This window comes from Ovis canadensis, chromosome 11, assembly GCF_042477335.2.
Source record: "Ovis canadensis isolate MfBH-ARS-UI-01 breed Bighorn chromosome 11, ARS-UI_OviCan_v2, whole genome shotgun sequence".
Classification (NCBI taxonomy): domain Eukaryota; kingdom Metazoa; phylum Chordata; class Mammalia; order Artiodactyla; family Bovidae; genus Ovis; species Ovis canadensis.
In genome coordinates this window covers 23,200,958-23,218,583 of record NC_091255.1, presented here as the reverse complement: position 1 = coordinate 23,218,583, position 17,626 = coordinate 23,200,958, and the positions used below count along the sequence as shown (strand labels likewise).

At 39.3% G+C, this 17,626-nt stretch overlaps 1 protein-coding gene across 1 annotated transcript in view; it reads right to left on the bottom strand.

Annotated features, from left to right (window-relative positions):
* LOC138447225 (schlafen family member 13-like) overlaps window positions 1–17,626 on the bottom strand; it is a 74,747-nt gene that overhangs the window by 52,065 nt on the left and 5,056 nt on the right. The window contains 2 exon segments of the mRNA XM_069602831.1: window positions 8,230–8,358; window positions 9,535–10,607. Coding sequence (XP_069458932.1) covers window positions 8,230–8,358; window positions 9,535–10,607 — 1,202 coding nt within the window.

Here is a 17,626-nt window from a genome sequence, read left to right as displayed (position 1 = left end):
ACAAGACCCATCACAGCTAAAACTAAATAAATAGATATTTAAAAGATGGGGGGAAACATGCATCTTTGGATGCATTTAAGGAAGATATAAGGATACATTTTAACATGCAGCTTTAGAAACCAAACCAAAAGAAGTATAAAATAAGAAAACACATCATTTGTTGATTATACCAGGGAATTGACATGCATCTATGGTTCTCACAATTTTGCAAGGCAGATATACTGACTGTTCTCTTTTTCATATGAGTAAATGGGAACTCAAACAGGTCAAGTGCCTGGCCCATGGTCACATCACTGGGAAGTGGCAGAGCCAAAGGCTGGACCCAGGGGTGTCTCAGACACCAGACCCTCTCGCTGTCTCTACTGCATAGCCCTACAAGCCACTCAGACTACCCCTGCTGCTAAATGGAGCATGTCACTAAAGCATTTGATGTTCATAGCACCTCCTCATCAAATAGCTCTTATTTTTCTTTAATTACATAACGGGATATGCTTCCCAAGGAAATTATGTGGAGAAAATGTGTCCCTTCCATTTCTTTGATATTCTACATGGCACTTAATCAATGATAGGGGCCAGACTAGGTACCAATAAAATGTCAACCACTCCGTGTGCACCAGAGTAGTTACCACTCTCCATGTGACTTGGGGCCTCTGTGCCTTTGTGTAGGTGTGCCCTGAGACTCGAATGCCCTCCTCTACTTTTGAAAGTGAAAGTGAAAGTCGCTCAGTCGTGTCCAACTCCGCAACCCCATGGACTGTACTGTCCATAGAATTCTCCAGGCCAGAATACTGGAGTGGGTAGCTGTTCCCTGCTGGGGGCCAGCGTGAGGAACTCCGCCCATGGCAAAGGTCATGAGGAAGGAGGCTTGGCATATGCAAAGGCGTAATCAAGCCTCAGGATACCCCCTGTTTCTGAGCATCTACCCCAAAACCAGAGTCTGTTTTATGCTCTCACCTACACCTCTGACTTACGGGGGGCTCTCCCCCATAACCATTTCTCTCGGAGAAGGAGTAAACGTGCAGCTCCAAGGCAATAAAAATTCCTGGGCGTGACAAGAGTGTTTCAGCTTACGGACTCCTCTGAAGGTTATCTAGCCAGCCTGTATAGGTTCGTCAGGCCACATGTGATTGTTTACAGCCTCCCAACCTGAGAGGCACGATGTTTTAGACTTACTAAAGGCAAATTCTTTTGGGGAGTTAGAAATTATTAGTATAGTGGGTTGGTTAGGAATTATATTGGTGAAGGGTTTTTCATTTGTTGTGTCAATAATTGCTGCTAATTCCCTGCTCTGGGTGGGACAAGGGTGTCTCAGGTCAAACCTCTCTGCTGACAGACTAGCTTGCGTGACAGGATTATCCATATTCCTGCCACATGATTGTTTATTACCTCTTAACCATAAACAGTACAGAGAGTTTTGGAGTATTTTGAGAGTCTTAATTAGCATAGGGCTTTTTCTTCTTGTTGAGTCAATGATTGCCGCCAGGCCTCCATATCCTTAGGCACCTGGGAATATATTAATCAATGTATTTGGAATATAGAAAAGGAAATATAGTAGTTTTTGATGTTAGCAATACTAGACTTTTTGAGTTAATGGATTTTCTCTTTTGTAATAGATCACTGTGCTTTGTTATAAATCACTGTGTCCTTGCTATGTAAAAATGTAACTTTATCACTATCTTAAGACTAAATAGATCTTAAGGGGAACATTGGTGAAAGGATTTTCATTTGTTGGGCTGATGTTTGCTGCTAAATCTCCATGTTCCCTACCCTTATAATGAATATAACTAACATATAGGAGAAATAAGTATTAACCTTTAAGCATATAGGAGAAATAAGTATTAACCTTTAAGATTAATCATGTTAACCTTGGGTTAAATAGACTCCTTTCTTGATTGTAACTCACTATGCCCTCACCCTGTAGGAATGTAACTTTATTTGGAGGGTGGTGCCTGGCTTAAGAAAAAACACCCTTGGAAGAAATAAGTTTTTTGGTTATCAGAAAGAAAGGATCATAAAATGTCAGCAGGTCTCACTCATGGCCAGAAGATGATGTAATATTCCTAAGACCTTTTTTATACATTTATGTGAAGCACCTGATTTTGATAAAGGTCAGGACTGCTGACCTCCGCGTGACTCTGTATTCATCCCTATGTGTAACAAAAGGTATATAAGCAAACCCAAAAATAAAGAAATCGGATCAGTTTCCGGAAAGACTGATTCCCCCATGTCACTTCCTTCTTGCTCCCGTTTCTCTGGCTGAATTCCCATCTGGATTCAGCCTCCTTTTCTCCACTACACTATCTCCTACTACACTATCCGTTTCTAATCTCTCTGTATATCTGTAATTAAATATGTATTTTTCCAAAGACGCCGATGCCGTCTCCACCCTCGAATTCTCTGGATCCACCGGGGCTGGACCCCAGCAGTTCCCTTCTCCAAGGGATCTTCCCAACCCAGGGATCGAACCCAGGTCTCCCATATTGCAGGTGGATTCCTTGGTTGGGGCGCTAGATCCCACATGGTACAACAAAGGTGGAAGAATCTGTGTGCCACATCTAAGACCTGGCTGGATCTTAGAAAAAGCAAGGGAATTCCAAAAAAACCCTCTACTTTTGACATTTTAGTCCTTCCAGTCCTTCCAGAACCCCCATGCTTGTTCTCTCCTCAGGGTTCTTACAGAACTTCATATCCATACTAAGCACTAATCTCACCATGGATCTAGGGAAATCTTTTGTGTTTGTGTATGTGTGTGAATGTGTTTTTTTTTAGTTTATATTAGGGAGTCCCTAGTGGCCCAGTGGGTAAGACTGGGCACTCCCAGTGCAGGAGGCCCAGGTTCAATCCCTGGTTGGGGAACTAGATCCTGCAAGCAAGCGTAAGACAACTAAAAGTCCACATGCTGCAACCCAGTGCAGCTTAAATAAAATTTAAAAGTAAATGTATTAATTTATTTTTGATTGCATTGGGTCTTCATTGCTGTGCACAGGTTTTTCCTAGTTGCAGAGGCTACTCTCTAGCTGTGGTATGCTGGCTTCTTATCTTGATGGTGTCTCTAGTTGCAGAGCACAGGCTCTAGGCACACGGGCTTCAGCAATTGTGCCGGGCTCAGTTGCTCCGTGGCATGTGGAATCTTCCCAGACAAGGGATCGAACCCAAGTCCTCTGTGTCATTGGTGAATTCTTAATCACTGCACCACTGGGAAGTCCAATAAGTAAATATATTTAAGAGTACTTTATATTAGAGTTGATTAACAATGTGTTGGCTTCAGGTACACAGCAAAGTGATTCTTTTACACAAATATACACATGTCTAGTGTCTATTCCTTTTCAAAACCTTCTCCCATTTAGGCTGTTGCACAATATTAAGCAGAGTTCCCTGTGCTGTGCAGTAGATTGTCTAGGGAAATCGTTAAACACAGATCCCTGAAGTATCTGGACTGATGGTTTTTCCAACTATAAGAAATCAGGTGAGGGCACCTAACAGTTCCAAGACACCAGGATGGAGATCGTTTGGGGCTGGCCGGATCTGATCCAGTACTCTAACCCCTGACTTTCTCCAGTACCCATAATGCCAGGCACGGACAAAATTGGAGACAGTCATTACATTTCTTTCAAGAGACATTTATAGTGTTTAATCTGAAGCTAAACTATTGTCAATCAATAGTGGATTTCCCTATCCATAGTATCTGGACTCCCACCGCACAACTGAAACTGAACTGATTATTTACCACGTTGAGATCAGAATCTAATAATAGCAGACTCTGAAAATGAAAATTTGCTTTAAAAAATAGTTCTAACTAGGTGATACATCCCCGTAGTCCAAATACCAAAACACTTCTACTCCTGTTTGCTCTTTTCCTCCCTCTTCAACTCCATCCTACTCCCCTAACACAGACCTTTTTTTTTTTTTTGCTGGTTCCTCACCTATTCTTCCAAAACTTCTTCATGCAAATACAAGTCAATATTTCCCCCTTTTGTTCAGCCCTCATGTCTTTTTTCCCAGAAATATGTGTGGGAGATCTTTCTATACAAGTCCCAAGAACTTCCTTATTTTTTTTCCACATTTGTCTAACGTGCCATCTTATGAATGTGACGTAAGTCCTTGTTGATGGGTTCTTGCATGTTTGCTCCAACTTTTTAAAAATAAATATTTATTTACCTAGCTGTGAAGGGTCCTAGATGCAGAATGTGGGACCTTTCATTGCAAACCATGGATTCTCCAGTTGCTCCATGGCATGTGAAATCCTGGTTCCCGGACCAGAGATGGAACTTGCAACCCCAGTGCTACAAGGCAGGCTCTCAACCACTGGACCACCAAGGAAACCCCTGTCTCAACTTCTTGCTATTACAAGAATATTATAATGAGTGCACTCTCATTCACTCGATCCTCAGTTGTGTCTGACTCTTTGAGACCCTGTGGACTGTAGTCCGCCAGGCTCCTCTGTCTATGGGATTTCCCAGGCAAGAATTCTGGAGTGTGTTGCCATTTCCTCCTACAGGGGATCTTCCCTACACAGAGATCAAACCACGTCTTCTGCATTGGTAGGCAGATTCTTCACCACTGAGCCACGTGGGAAGCCCATTACAATGAGTAACCTTGTACATAGACTTGGACATTTAGTGTGCACACAGGGTATACATAAAGTATAAACTCCCAGGAACTCCCTGGCAGTCCAGTGATTAAGACTCAGCACTTTCACTGCCGAGGGCCTGGATTTGATCCCTAGTCAGGGAACTAAGATCCCACAAGCCATGTGGTATGGCCATAATAATAATAATTTTAAAAGTCCCAGCAGTGGGATTACTAGGTAAATGGGTAAATACATCCATCCTTCTGGTAGATATTGCCAAATTGTCCTCCATAGTTGTACCAATAGGTATCCCTGCCAGTAATGAATGGGAAGACTTGCATAGCATAGCACACAAATGCTGTGAAATAGCAGTATAGCATACAAGTGATAATATCAGATTTTTTTTTTTACAATCCAGTAGATACAAATGATAGCTTGTTTAAATTTATGTGTCTTATTTTGATTACTGTTAGGCATCTTTTCAAATGTTTGAAAGCCATTTGAATTTTATTTGCTCTGAACTACGTTGATTTTTCTGTTAAGTTGTTCTTTATCCTTATCAACTTTTGGAAGCTCTTTTTATATGAGAGACACTGGCCCTCTGCAATATCAGTTGCAAATATTTTTCCTAGCTGGTCAATGGCCCTTTGACTTTGTACTTGGTTGTTTTAGCCACGCACACTGCTTATTTTTTTTAATGTAATCATTTGTATCAGCATATTTTCATGGCTTCTGGATTTTGAATCTTGATTGTTCTAATCCTCATGCCAAGAGCATAAAGGCATTTATGAATGTACTCTTCTAGAACACTTATGGCTTTGATTTTTTTTAAATTCTTCATTGATTTAGAGTTTATGTTGGTATATAGTATAAATCGTGAATCTATCTTTTTAAAAATAAATCACCACCCAGTTATCCCAATGTCTCTATTGAAGCATCCCCATTCTTCTCCCTTAGTTGAGAGACCAGTTCCATCACGAACTAAATTCTGATATGTGTTTACATCTATTTTCAGATCTTCTATTCTGTACCCTTGATCTAATTATATGCCAGTATAACTCTGTTTCTATTTGAGACTTTATAGTGATTTCATATCTGGAGTGCCCTTCTTTTTCAGATTTTTATTTCCTGGGTCTTCTTACTTATTTTTTCACTGGAACTTTAAGTTCCAGTGAAGTTAAGTTAACCTCTTGGTTATTTTAAAATTGATATCTCACTAAGTTTATAAAATAACAGAGAAAATTGACAGCTTTCTTCCTTTCAAAAATATAACATGTGTTTCCATTTTATTTTTCTTCTGTGTCCTTCAATATTATTTAAAATTTTTTCTCAGATCAGCTTATCTTAGATATTTGAACTTTTTGTTGCTATTGAAAATTGGGCATTTTCTTTGATTGTTTGTTATATTAGGAAACTGAATTTTTGCATATTAATTTTGACATGTGCTTCATATAATGCTATTAATATAACTATTGGTATTCAGTCCAAATTCTTCTATTGTTTATAATAGTTTTTCATTGGATTCTCTTGAATATGGTCCTATGTTCCTCAGTTTTTATCCCTTTAATTTCTTTCTCTTATTTAATGGCACTGGCTAATTAATACTGCACAAAAATTGCAGTAGTGCACATGATGCTTTTCTTCCCAAATTTAATAGAATGCTTCTCATATCTCCCTATTAACATAATGGTCTTTGGGAGATATTGATAGATATAGACATCAATACATAGATATAAATATAATGTTAAAGAAATATCTATGGGTTCCTATTTTATTGTCTTCTAAAAATTAAAATGTATATTCATGCTTTTCAAATGCTTTTTCAGTATATAAGAGGACAATCGTAAAATTTTCTGTATGAAGAAATGGTGGATTATAATAATTACTCTCTTAATGTTGATCCATCCTTTCATTTCTGGACTTCTGTCTTTGCATTTTCATTCATAAGGAAGATTAGTCTGAGTTTTCCTTTTGTATGCTATCTCTGTCAAGTTTTGCAATTACTGTTACTCCAATTTAAAATAACCTGGGAATTTTCCTCTTTTATATAACTCTGGAATAATTTGAATAGTGTCTGTTCTTCAAATGTTTGGTATGATTCCCGGAAAATTTATTTTTTATACCAGAATAATAGGTTATCACTCTATGAGCATAAAGCCCAGTGTTTTGTTTTTAGATATGGTTTATTCAATGTTAATAAGCTCTACTAAAATAGAATTTATTGAATTTTTTAAAAATAATTATCAATGCTTATGTTTATTCTTAGTTTAGTACTGTTTATTGTGGACAATTAGTAAAATATAAATTGATATGCAAATGAATGCAAAGAGCTCAATTAGGTAAGGTGAAAAAGAAATCTTAATTAGAACGTCATTATCTATTAACTTAATGGTCCTCGATAGACATTTCCACATACATAGGACGCTTCCCTGGTGGCTCAGTGGTAAAGAATCTGCCAGCCAATGCAAGAGACTCGGGTTCTATCCCTGGGTCAGGAAGATTCCCTGGAAGAGGAAATGACAACCCACTCTAGTATTCTTGTCTGGAGAATCCCATGGACAGAGGAGCCTGGCAGGCTACTGTCTGTGAAGTGGCAAAAAAGTTGGACACGACTTAGCGACTAAACAACAAAAGGACATTTATGCATCAGATTCTAATGCCAGATAAGCCATTAACTTTCTGCATATAGCTGATCAAGTGGTTTTTCCTCTCCAGAAGTATAGAAAGAGGACAGCAATGGACTCGCAGGTAAAGCCTAACGTGTTGGGAGCGAGGAATAAGAACAGATGCTATCCTTGGTCCTGAAACACGATTTTGCGCTGTTCTAAACCCAAACATTTGCCTGGAAAATCCCATGGATGGAGGAGCCTGGTAGGCTGCAGTCCATGGGGTCGCTGAGAGTCGGACACCACTGAGCCATTTCATTTCCACTTTTCCTTTCATGCATTGGAGAAGGAACTGGCAACCCACTCCAGTGTTCTTGCCTGGAGAATCCCAGGGACGGGGGAGCCTGGTGGTCTGCAGAGTCGGACACGACTGAATCGACTTAGCAGCAGCAGCAGCAGCAGCAAACCCAAACATGTTTATGCATGTTGTAATTGATCTTCATTGTATTTGTTTTGTGTTCCATCTTGATTTAAATCTTATATGTTCATATTCATAACTGGCACTCCTCTGGTAAATTTGGTAGAGGAGGGCGGTTTTTTTGCCGTTAGTTCAATGTGTACCTCTAATTCAGCCAGATCAAAAGTTCCCAATATGGATGAGGGTCAGAATACTGTGAATAGCTTGAAAAAATGAACATTATAAGGTTCTGTCTTCAGATATTTTAATTTATGAAATCTGGAGTGTGGAACCAGCTATCCGTACTTTTAAAATTAACCAGAAATACTGATGATCAGTCCTATTTAAGAAAAAGACCAAAATGTCTTTAAGGGTAATAATGTTCCTGGATTCTATACATGATACTGCCTCAGTGAATGAGACCAGTGAGGGTTCATCTCTAAACTACTTATCATCAATATGTTTGTAGCACTATTACCTTGTACACATGGGCTTTGCAGAGTGTACTTCCAGGACTTTAACAAACATAACAGTTTATCTCCCTTCTCCTAACACAGAAACTGGCTGGTGTCAAGTAGGCAAACCATTGTTGCTACCTGGAAATAAGAGTTGTTGGAGCTCCTTCTTATGTTCCAGACCTTTCTTGGAGTACACTGGTCTGCTCTGAGGAGGGCTGTTAGACAGACTCAGCTGAGATTCAAAGTCTTTGCACAGCTCTGTAAGATCTTAACAAAGAAAGGAAATTCATGTTATTCTGACTTAGTTCATCTCTTCACCACTGAAAAAGACTTTATATGAGTGGGTGTATCGTATGGCTCTCTAGGCATGACTTGAGACATAATAGCAAGATAACATCCCATTCACCCTGTATGGACAAGTGCCTTTATCAAATATGAAAGTTCCCAAATCCATCATAGAGAGATGTTATCTGGAAGTTTGAATGTGTATCCATTCAATATAAGTCTCCACTCTCTGTATCTCAATAGCATTTTGTTTTTATTTCTTCTATGGTACATGGCACATTCTTTTAGTACACTTTTCTGTGGTGTAAATATTCCCACCATGGACAATTTTAAGCTACCAATATGATGTCACTAAATGGAGAGTCAGGGAAACATGCATCATAACATATCATTTTAGAGTAATTCTATCATGCAGATGGAGAAGGCAATGGCACCCCACTCCAGTACTCTCTCCTGGAAAATCCCATGGACAGAGGAGCCTGGTAGGCTGCAGTCCATGGAGTTGCTAAGAGTCGGACATGACTGAGCGACTTCACTTTCACTTTTTACTTTCATGCATTGGAGAAGGAAATGGCAACCCACTCCAGTGTTCTTGCCTGGAGAATCCCAGGCACAGGGGTGCCTGGTGGGCTGCCGTCTATGGGGTCGCACAGAGTCGGACACGATTGAAGTGACTTAGCAGCAGCAGCAGCAGCAGCATGCAGATACAATAGATGTAAATACCCTTGCACGCATCATCTTAAAATGTAGTATTATAAGTAACTGGGTTTTTTATTTACTACATTTGTTTTAAATATAATTTATGGAACTGTATAACTTGATTTTTAATAATGACTGTTTAACAACTGGCTCACAACAATCCTGAAAATTTAATAAATAAACAGCAAGAGTCAGTTCCAATACACCACTGCAAGGCAATCACCACCACCCCCCCTAAATTTTCTTTTCATCTGATTTGGGAAATTGCCCATTATAAGACACTGGACTCAGGCTTCTCATCACCCAGCCAAATTTTCTCCTGTTTGGAAAGTAGGATACTTGAAGATTAAAAAAAACACAGAGTTTAATGGATGTGAGAAGTCAAAGTCATGGCAAATATTTTTAATTGGAGTTTCTGAAGAGGCAGAAAAGACAGGAAGGGAGTTTTTTCCATCTTACCTGGATCTGTATCCATCATCATGCTTAGCCATTCCTCAGTTGTCAGGCTGCAAACATCGTTACCCTTCACCATCCAGGAACTGGGAACGCCCGAGAACACTGCACCACAGAATCGCTTCACTCCGATTACACAAGCATAGCCATGTAGCGCTCCCTTGGCTAACACATCCAAGATTTTGACTGTGAAATCTATCTGGCATTGAGATTGGCAAAAATGGACACAAGACAATTTTTGTATTGCTTCTTCTATTTTCTTTTTCAAAGAGTCACGGTCAACATTTTCTTTAGCACATCCTAGAACTTTCCTACTTTTATCATCCACGCCAATAACAAGATAGCCTCCTTCAGTGTTCGCAAATGCAGGGATATACTCTAAAACTGTGTCTTTCGTATATTGTTCAATGTGTTTTGTAGCGAACTGCTTAAACTCTATGAATTGAGACTCAGGAAAAGGCATGACTTCACCATGTTCAAAACGGTCTTTTTGAAAAACACAGTACGTAGGATCCACGTCACGGAGGTCTGGATGTATAACCTTGAGAATTTCACCACAAGGTTCTTTCCCTGAGGTTCTTTTTGCATTTGTTTTCTTGGTTTTCAGGAAATGGAATGCTTTTCCTGAATCCATGAGAAACACAGAAGTGCCAGATCTACAGTATAACGAAGAACTCAGGCTACAAATGCGGGGCTTAACAGAAGTGTTTTCAAGAAAAGTGTCGCTGCTCCAAGACTTCACAAAAATGTAGTAACAACTCCCTCGTTGCTTTGTCTCGAAGAAAGCTTGCAGATTTGAAAACAGAATAAGTGTTCTCAAAGCTTCTTCTAAATCCAATCCCATCTCCACAAGATTTTCATCGTTGTTTGCCATTTCCAGTTGAATCACTCCTCCTCCTGAGTTTAATAAAGCACATGCAGCCTGGCTCACTTTCATCTTCTCTTTCTCTCTCTGAACTTTCTGCAGCCTTTTTCTGTTACTTTCACCAAGAGTTACTCTTCCCACATTGATGACCAAGTCTGAGTAAGATGATTCTACCACCAAACGTGAATAATGTCTCTCCATGTTTATTCTGCAACTGAAAACATTAAAACACATATCTCATGTTGGTGAAGAAGTAGATTGCATAGTACACAAAAATGCGTTTAATGATTTATTTTAAAATATGTATAACGGACAGAGAAGGCAATGGCACCCCACTCGGTACTCTTGCTTGGAAAATTTCATAGACGGACGAGCCTGGTAGGCTGCAGTCCATGGGGTCGCTGAGGGTCGGACACGACTGAGCGACTTCCCTTTCACTTTTCACTTTCATGCATTGGAGAAGGAAATGGCAACCCACTCCTGTGTTCTTGCCTGGAGAATCCCAGGGAAGTGGGAGCCTGGTGGGCTGCCGAATATGGGGTCACACAGAATCGGACATGACTGAAGCGACTTGGCAGCAGCAGCAGCAGCAGCAGCATGTATAACGGAATCACTTTGTGAAGCATCTATACTTCAATAAAATAAAACTTTTTTAAAGTTTACACTGAGCTGAAAAAGAAAAAAAGAGTGACAGAGAACGGGAGATGAGAAGCGGTGAGAGGAGACTTGAGAGTTAGGAAAGGGCTTATGACAGTAGAAAGCCCAAGAAGGCTTTTGAGGAAGGGAGTGACATGAGCACACAGACATTGTAAAAGACGCATTACTGAGGAACAGATCCATGGTTGCCAAGGGTTATGGGGAGGGAAGGGGTCACTACAAAGGATAACACAGTGGAGTTTGTTGGGGTGATGAAACTGTTCTGTATCCTGATTGTGGTTCTAATTATATGAATCCATGTGCTAGAAATCATAGAACTGCACACCCCAAAAGTAAATTTTATTGCATGATTAATTTTTAAGAGCAGAGGGCACATTATTTACAGATGGAGAACTAATTAGAGAGGAGTAAACCAGTAGGGACAATTTCACAGTAACCTGAATGAGAGAGAGAGATGATGGTAGCCTGTGCCACAGTAGGTAGGGGCTGTGAGAATGAAGAAGTGTAAATATTTCTGAGAGACATTTAGAAAATATTGATAAAAATTAACACGTCTCTGTATTGACCAGCTAGAGATCAGGAGAAAGGATTAAAATTTAGTAACTGGATTTTTGGCTTGGGCAATTGAGTGGTTAGCAGTACCATTTATTGGCCAAAAAAAAAAAGTCAATGATTATTGAAGGTGGGTGATTGATAAATGGAGATTCACTCTCCTATTCTCGCCTTCTCGCCACCTCTGAAAAGTGTCTAAATAAGTTTTATTTTATTTTATTTTTATTTTTTTTCTTAGTTTTTTATTTTTTAAATTTTAAAATCTTTAATTCTTACATGCGTTCCCAAACATGAACCCCCCTCCCACCTCCCTCCCCATAACATCTCTCTGGGTCATCCCCATGCACCAGCCCCAAGCGTGCTGTATCCTGCATCAGACATAGACTGGCGATTCAATTCTTACATGATAGTATACATGTTAGAATGCCATTCTCCCAAATCATCCCACCCTCTCCCTCTCCCTCTGAGTCCAAAAGTCCGTTATACACATCTGTGTCTTTTTTCCTGTCTTGCATACAGGGTCGTCATTGCCATCTTCCTATATTCCATATATATGTGTTAGTATACTGTATTGGTGTTTTTCTTTCTGGCTTACTTCACTCTGTATAATCGGCTCCAGTTTCATCCATCTCATCAGAACTGATTCAAATGAATTCTTTTTAACGGCTGAGTAATACTCCATTGTGTATATGTACCACAGCTTTCTTATCCATTCATCTGCTGATGGACATCTAGGTTGTTTCCATGTCCTGGCTATTATAAACAGTGCTGCGATGAACATTGGGGTACATGTGTCTCTTTCCATTCTGGTTTCCTTGGTGTGTATGCCCAGCAGTGGGATTGCTGGGTCATACGGTAGTTCTATTTGCAATTTTTTAAGGAATCTCCACACTGTTCTCCATTGTGGCTGTACTAGTTTGCATTCCCACCAACAGTGTAGGAGGGTTCCCTTTTCTCCACACCCTCTCCAGCATTTATTGCTTGCAGATTTTTGGATCGCAGACATTCTGACTGGTGTGAAGTGGTACCTCATTGTGGTTTTGATTTGCATTTCTCTAATAATGAGTGATGTTGAGCATCTTTTCATGTGTTTGTTAGCCATTCATATGTCTTCTTTGGAGAAATGTCTATTTAGTTCTTTGGCCCATTTTTTGATTGGGTCGTTTATTTTTCTGGAATTGAGCTGCATAAGTTGCTTGTATATTTTTGAGATTAGTTGTTTGTCAGTTGCTTCATTTGCTAATATTTTCTCCCATTCAGAAGGCTGTCTTTTCACCTTGCTTATATTTTCCTTTGTTGTGCAGAAGCTTTTAATTTTAATTAGATCCCATTTGTTTATTTTTGCTTTTATTTCCAGAATTCTGGGAGGTGGATCATAGAGGATCCTGCTGTGATTTATGTCGGAGAGTGTTTTGCCTATGTTCTCCTCTAGGAGTTTTATAGTTTCTGATCTTATGTTTAGATCTTTAATCCATTTTGAGTTTATTTTTGTGTGTGGTGTTAGAAAGTGATCTAGTTTCATTCTTTTACAAGTGGTTGACCAGTTTTCCCAGCACCACTTGTTAAAGAGATTGTCTTTACTCCATTGTATATTCTTGCCTCCTTTGTCAAAGATAAGGTGTCCATATGTGTGTGGATTTATCTCTGGGCTTTCTATTTTTTTCCATTGATCTATATGTCTGTCTTTGTGCCAGTACCATACTGTCTTGATGACTGTGGCTTTGTAGTAGAGCCTGAAGTCAGGCAAGTTGATTCCTCCAGTTCCATTCTTCTTTCTCAAGATTGCTTTGGCTATTGGAGGTTTTTTTGTATTTCCATACAAATCTTGAAATTATTTGTTCTAGTTCCGTGAAAAATGTGGCTGGTAGCTTGATAGGGATTGCATTGAATTTGTAAATTGCTTTGGGTAGTATACTCATTTTCACTATATTGATTCTTCCGATCCATGAACATGGTATATTTCTCCATCTATTAGTGTCCTCTTTGATTTCTTTCATCAGTGTTTTATAGTTTGGGAAGAGACCCCGGCGCACCCCCCGCGGGGGACGCCCCCTCGAGGGAGCGGCCCCCCGCGGGGTGGGGGGGGAGCGCTGGGAGGAGGGAGAGCGCGGCAACGAGGGCTGGCTCCCTCGGCCTCGGCCCCGGCCCCGGGGTTTGGCGAGCGCTGCTGCCGGGGGGGCTGTAACACTCGGGGAGGGTGGGCCCGCTAAATAAGTTTTAAAATTGATTTCATCCATTAGCTGGGTGGTGGACAAACTGGTGTTCATTATATTGTTCTCTATTTTTTTCCTGTAAATTTGAAATTACTCATGACATAAAAAAGAAAACTTTCACCTCCAAAAATTTTTAAAGGAGAGTAGGACATATGAAGGCAATGGCACCCCACTCCAGTCCTCTTGCCTGGAAAGTCCCATGGACGGAGGAGCCTGGTAGGCTGCAGTCCATGCTAAGGGTTGGACATGACTGAGCGACTTCCCTTTCACTTTTCACTTTCATGCATTGGAGAAGGAAATGGCAACCCACTCCAGTGTTCTTGCCTGGAGAATCCCAAGGACCGGGGAGCCTGGTGGGTTGCCATCTGTGGGGTCGCACAGAGTTGGACACGACTGAAGTGACTTAGCAGCAGCAGCAGGGCATATGAATTTGAAGTAACAAAGTAGTTGAACTTTTGGACTATGCATTCTAACAAAACAAAGATGGCCAGGGCAAAGGGTGGATCTGAGAAATGGGGAAAAAGAAAGATAATGGATTCTAAGACTTTATGATGCCAAAAAACGTATATTTGGGAGTGATTGAGCAAATCAACAAAACTCAACACTACCATAGTAAGGAGAGAGCTCTTAAGACTCAGGGTTGTGTTGCAACCTAGACAGTAATTTTTTTTCGTTTGCTTGATTATATACTGAAGCATGACATTGAAATATTTCATTTATTAATTATTTTTAGCACAGGAAACATTTAATGGGCACTCACCAAGGGCAGACTAACTGCTGTGAAAGACACATATGACTATTGGAGATTTATGGTTTAGGGTCCATCAAATTACCATGATGTGGTTTAAATGGTATGTGGAGAAAAATTCATAGCCCTAAATGTCTGTCATGGTAAGAGAGAGAATTTAAATAAAATGATTTGCATCAACATTTAAAGAATTTAGGAAAAAGAACCAGGTCACAAAAGAACAGGAATAACAGATGTACAGGCAGAAGAAAGTTGGAAAATTAAAAAGCAATTATTTGATTAATTAACAAGATTGAGAGTTATTTTTTTATTTGTTTTGCTTTTTGCTTGTTTGATTTTTGTTTTTTAGATAAACCACTAGCATCTTGTTTATTTAAATTTTATTGAAGTATAGTTGATTTACAATGTTGTGTAAGTTTCAGGTGTACAGCAAAGTGACTCACTTATACGTATACAGATATTATTCTTTTTCAGATTCTTTTCCCATATAGGGTATTACAGAATATTGAGTAGAGTTCCCTGTGCTAAACACTAGGTCCTTGTCAATTATCTATTCTATATATAGTAGTGTGTGTATGTTAATCCCAAGCTCCTAGCATCTTTATTATTTAAAAAGTTCTCTAAACAAATAGAAGGGTTGTTGATACAGGTGTGACAAGGAAATAGAATTCTGAGCAGTAAATTATTGGAAGGCCAGGCCATTCACAGTCTTACTCATTTGTCTGATAGGTTCCTTGTGATATATTTTATATTTATAAATATCTTATTCTATATTTTATAACCTTTAAGGTGTTCTTGTCAGGTTATTTACACAAAATGCTATTGGGGGCATTTGGACTTCACAGTTTTAATGTTTATTCATATGGATATTTGCTCTCAAGTATTGTGCTTGTATGTGTGCTCAGTTGGGTCCGATTCTTTGTGACCCCATGGACAGCAGCCAGGCTCCTCTGTCCATGGAGTTTTCCAGGCAAGAATACTGGAGTGAGTTGCCATGTCCTACTCCAGGGGATCTTCCAAACTTGGGGAATTGAACCCGTGTCTCCTGCATTGGCAGGCAGATTCGTCACCACTGAGCCACCTGGGAAGCCTACTAATATCAGCAACTGATATCATATCAGCAACTGCCTTCTATTATCTAGTAAGCCTGGATTATTTTATATGGCACAGAAAGCTTGAGAACTCCTAATATTTTCTTCTCCCTTTTAAGACCTGAAAGAAAAGCAATAAAGGGAAATGTCTGGTAGATTTCTTTTTAAATAGGCAAAGAAGCAAAATTGGTTTGATTTAAAAATTGAAGGCTCAGAAAAATCAATAACAGAACAAAAGCATCAGAGGAGTTATAACAAGGAAAACTTTTAAGTGCCTGGCTCCATTGTGTTTACTGGTGAGATTTTTTAAATTTCAAAATCATATAATTTCTACATTATTAGATATAAAGTGTTTGACACATGAAAAACTACGGCCTGCTACAAAATTCAGTATTGTCATATATTTCATGAACAACATTATGACACTCAATAATTCTTTCACCTATTTTTCCTTTATCTCTTATGATCTTCATATTACAGATTTTTTAAACATTGTAAGCATGAGATGAAGAGTTTGGCATTCTGCTTTTATCATTAACACGTCTGTAAACCTCTGAAGTCATTATATTTCTAATTATATGTTTTAAAGACAACAAAACTTTTCATCAAGTACATATAATATTAATGAACTGGACATTTTTCTATTGTTAAACATTTCTCTTGCTTCCAATTCTTAATAATAAGCAATACTGCATTTACTTAACAGCTGTTTAGTGGACATCTCTTATTTGCCAGTCACTGTGCTAAATCCAGAGTAGACAGCGGTGAACAAAACAAACCTGGTCCCTGCCCTCAAGATGCCCATTGCTTGCGGAAGCTCACTGTTGAATTAGTGACCGTTCAGAATGCTGGGGACGCTTAGAATGGAAACTGTCCTTATATGGCAGTTGGAAGGGGGTGGGTTCAGAGAAGGCTTTCTAGAAAAAGTAATATTTTGAATTAAGATCTGAAGAATGTAAATGAGGTGAAGAGTTAATTAGGTGAAGAAGGGTGGAAAAAACTTTCCAGAAGGAAGTAGGAAGGAATATATCAGGTTAAAGGACGGACTGTCTGAAATACTAAGATGGAGGGACAGAGAGGGAGGAAATGAGACTAGACAGGTGACCAAGAGTCACCTGTATATTGGCTGGCAGGCCCCTTTAAGGATTCAGACTTGATCCTGAAGGTAATGGGAAGCCATTGGAGGATTTTAAGCAGGAAGGCATAGCATCAGATGTACTGTGTGTGTGTATATATATACTTTTTTTTTTTTACAAAGTTCCTTCTAGCTTCAGTGTGGAGAATGAATTGGAAGAGACTACAATAATTGTGGAAGAGAATTTTGGGGATGCTATTTCAATAGTCCAATGAGAAAAGATGGTGGTGTGTACCACTAGGATATGAAGAGAAATAAACAGAGTTGAGAGATATTTAGAAATAAATTGAAGGACCTGGTATTTGATGGAAACTCAAATCCATTATTTGAACTGTTTTTCTTCCTCCCTAACCCAATAGATAGAAACCAAAACTAGCCACTCACTGTGAGTTTATGACAAATTGCTTCTCAACCTAGATTAAAACAGGGAACAACATGCAAAAATCTGCACACAGATGTTTCTAGCAGCTTTATTCATAACTTCCCAAACTTAGAAGTAGTCAATATCCTTCAGCACGTGAATGAGTAAACAAACGGGTACCCCCAGACAGAGGTATATTACCTACGCTAAAAAGAAATGAGCCATCAAGTCAGGAAAGACAAAAAGGAAATTTAAATGCATATTACAAAGTGACGGAAGACAATGTGAAAGGGCATACTGTATGATTTTAACTATAAGACATTCTGGAAAAGGCAAAACTGTAGAGACAGTGAAAATATCAGTGGTTGTCAGGAGTTGTGGGAAAGGAAGGATAAGCAGGTGGAGAACAGAGGATTTTTGAGGCAGTGGGAATACTCTGTATAACAGTATAGTTGTGGCTGCATGTCATGTCATTA